General features: G+C 39.0%; 1 protein-coding gene across 1 annotated transcript in view; it reads right to left on the bottom strand.

The window, feature by feature from the left end:
* Positions 1-853: 853 nt before the first annotated feature.
* The window catches only part of traf3ip2a (TRAF3 interacting protein 2a), a 4956-nt gene continuing 3309 nt past the window's right edge, over positions 854-2500 (bottom strand). Inside the window, exon 11 of the mRNA XM_005931054.3 lies at positions 854-2214. Within this exon, the coding sequence (XP_005931116.1) occupies positions 2068-2214 (147 nt within the window). The 3' untranslated portion in view covers positions 854-2067. The remainder of the gene's footprint in view (positions 2215-2500) is intronic.

Raw genomic sequence — 2500 nt, 5'->3', positions numbered from 1 at the left:
TCATCAAATAGATCAAGAAAATAACCAAAAATACAAAATCAAACTAAAACATGAAAACTCAAAATACTGGGTCAAAATGCCCAGAACTGTGACACCTCCGCTCCGTGTAGCTTCACTGTTACACTTCTCTCCCTCTCAGCTGCATGATTTCTGTCTTGCTTTTATTTAGTTTAATTGCTTTTCTCTAGTGGATACCTCCACCTCTCCCAGACATTGCCTACAAACATCATAGTCCACGGAGACTCCTGTCTGACCTCATCTATCAGCCTGTCCATCACCACTGCAAACAAGGAGGGTTCAGAGCTGATCCCTTACCATTGTTTTACCGTCTTCATAAATGTTGTGCGCCATCTTTACATACTTCTGTCACCCCTGACCTCCTGACTGAAAGTAAATGTTATGTGTGTAATGCACTTTCTTGGCAGGAAACCACACTCAGGCTTGTTGATGATCCCCTCTCTTCTTAACTTAGTTTCAACAACGCTTTCACATAGCTTCATGGCAGGGCTCAACAACTTTATCCCTGCATAGCTTGAAAATCAGTACCAGTTCTTCCCCATTCCTCAGACATGCTCTCATGCTGAACACAGATTGTGTTAAGCAGTCTTGTTTAAATCACTTTCCATCTCTTGTAGACATCTCAGCACTTCTACAGGTATTTGGACCAAATGCATTTTTATTCATCGCCCTCATTTCCTCCTTACTAATTCTCTGCACTTCCTTGATTCTCTTTCCTCGATCCACATTCCTCCTTCTCCAATTTTCTACATTATTTCCTTGAAAGCTGTGGCATGTAAAATATATATTAAAAACTGCATGGTTTGCTGGTAATGAATGATGACAAGACAACATCAAATATTGAAACAGAATTTTTTTTACTGTACATTTCTAAAAACAACACACTGTGTTTACTGGGGGAGACCCAGGAGTACATGTTGCTGTGAAAGCAAAATATTTTACAATCTTTGCTTAATGAAGGATTTCAACTGCTCAACAGTTCAGGCATTGGTGCTATGCGGACCAATGCCCTCCATACCATCATACGTGCTGGCATTTGAACTGCATGCTGATAACAAGCAGGATGTTCACTCTCATCTTTACTCCAGAAGGTAGAAGTATTCCTGGATCATAGTGGTGGTCTGTGCGTTTGCATGGTTTTTGAACGTGCATTTGTAAATGCAGTCAGATATCACATCCACGGACTCTTTCAGAACAAATCCTTAGCCCATGCAGTCTACCGCTGAATCACATCTTGAAAATCATAGCCGCTCAATATCAATTTTCAGCTTTTTCTATTATGTACAGAAATATGTTAGTGATATTTATTTACTCTAGATCATGAATTCTCTAAATGCTTTGCAATTTTACATCCAGAATGTTCTTTTTTTTTTTTTTTTTTTTTTACAGTCCTACTTAGCACTCCTTTTTTGGTTGATTTTCTATATCTCTCTATCTCTATCTCTATATAGCTTTTTTTTTTATCATTAGTAGTAGTAGTGGCCTGCGTTGCCTTGTGAGCTGAAAGATATTTAAAATAAACACACTTCTCAAAATATACTAATGCTTCTCAGTTTTGAGATTACTCTTAAAGCACTGTACCTGCCCAGCACTTAACTGTACACTGTTAGGAAAAAAATAGATTAGATAAATAATTATGTGGCTGAATATCCAGATATTTGTAAGTGTTGGTGAAGACTAAGCCAGATCTTTCACATGCACAAAATCACAACTTCAGATATGTACTAATGTTTCTAATATAATAAGCTAGAAAAAAGCCTTTCTGCCTTCTTGTAGACAAATTTTGGTTAAATTCATTTGAAGTGTATATTAAGGAAAGAATAAGAAACCAAAATGAAACCTACAAAGTAGCAGCAAAAGCTCTGATTGGCCAGTGTAAAAGCAGATTTGCTGGAAATAAACAAGTACGTTTAATCTACTTGTAAAAGTTAAACGTGCCACTTCATTGATTGTTTATAACTGAACACTGTAAAAGATCAGTAAATCTGGGGTAAAGTAAACAATTTTAACTATGCCACATATTTTGTCCCAGTCCTCTTTTTACTGCTCTCAGACAGGACGGAACGTGAGGGTGAGGTCAGCACTCCGGTGTGGGATGATGTAGCGCTCCTCCCTCAAGAGACGCAGAAGCAAATCCTGGGTGTCCTGGGGCCAACGGTAGATTCTGGTACTCTGAAGCCAGCTGGGTACATGAGCCTGTAAGAGGATACGAGGGGTAGCCGTGGGTTAGCATGCACAGTCAATGTACGTAATCCTCTGGATTCATGGGCCTTTTACCTGGAACCTAACTGCCCTCATCTCTTTCCTGTTTATAGTCTACGCAAAGCTGTAAACTTTATTTGTCCTTTTCTTTTCAATCAGTTTTTTTGGAGGGTTTTATTTCCTCACATAGGTTTTACTTATGCTTCCAATGCGGGGTGATGGTGAGTGGTTTATTAAAGGGTCAGTTCACACAAATCACAAAGACGTGTGTCGTGCCCCC

The sequence above is a fragment of the Haplochromis burtoni genome, unplaced genomic scaffold (assembly GCF_018398535.1).
Source record: "Haplochromis burtoni strain Fernald_Lab_line unplaced genomic scaffold, NCSU_Asbu1 Contig_103, whole genome shotgun sequence".
NCBI classification, from domain to species: Eukaryota; Metazoa; Chordata; class Actinopteri; order Cichliformes; family Cichlidae; genus Haplochromis; species Haplochromis burtoni.
The sequence above is the reverse complement of the archived record's forward strand: the minus strand, read 5'-3'. Positions and strand labels throughout refer to the sequence as shown.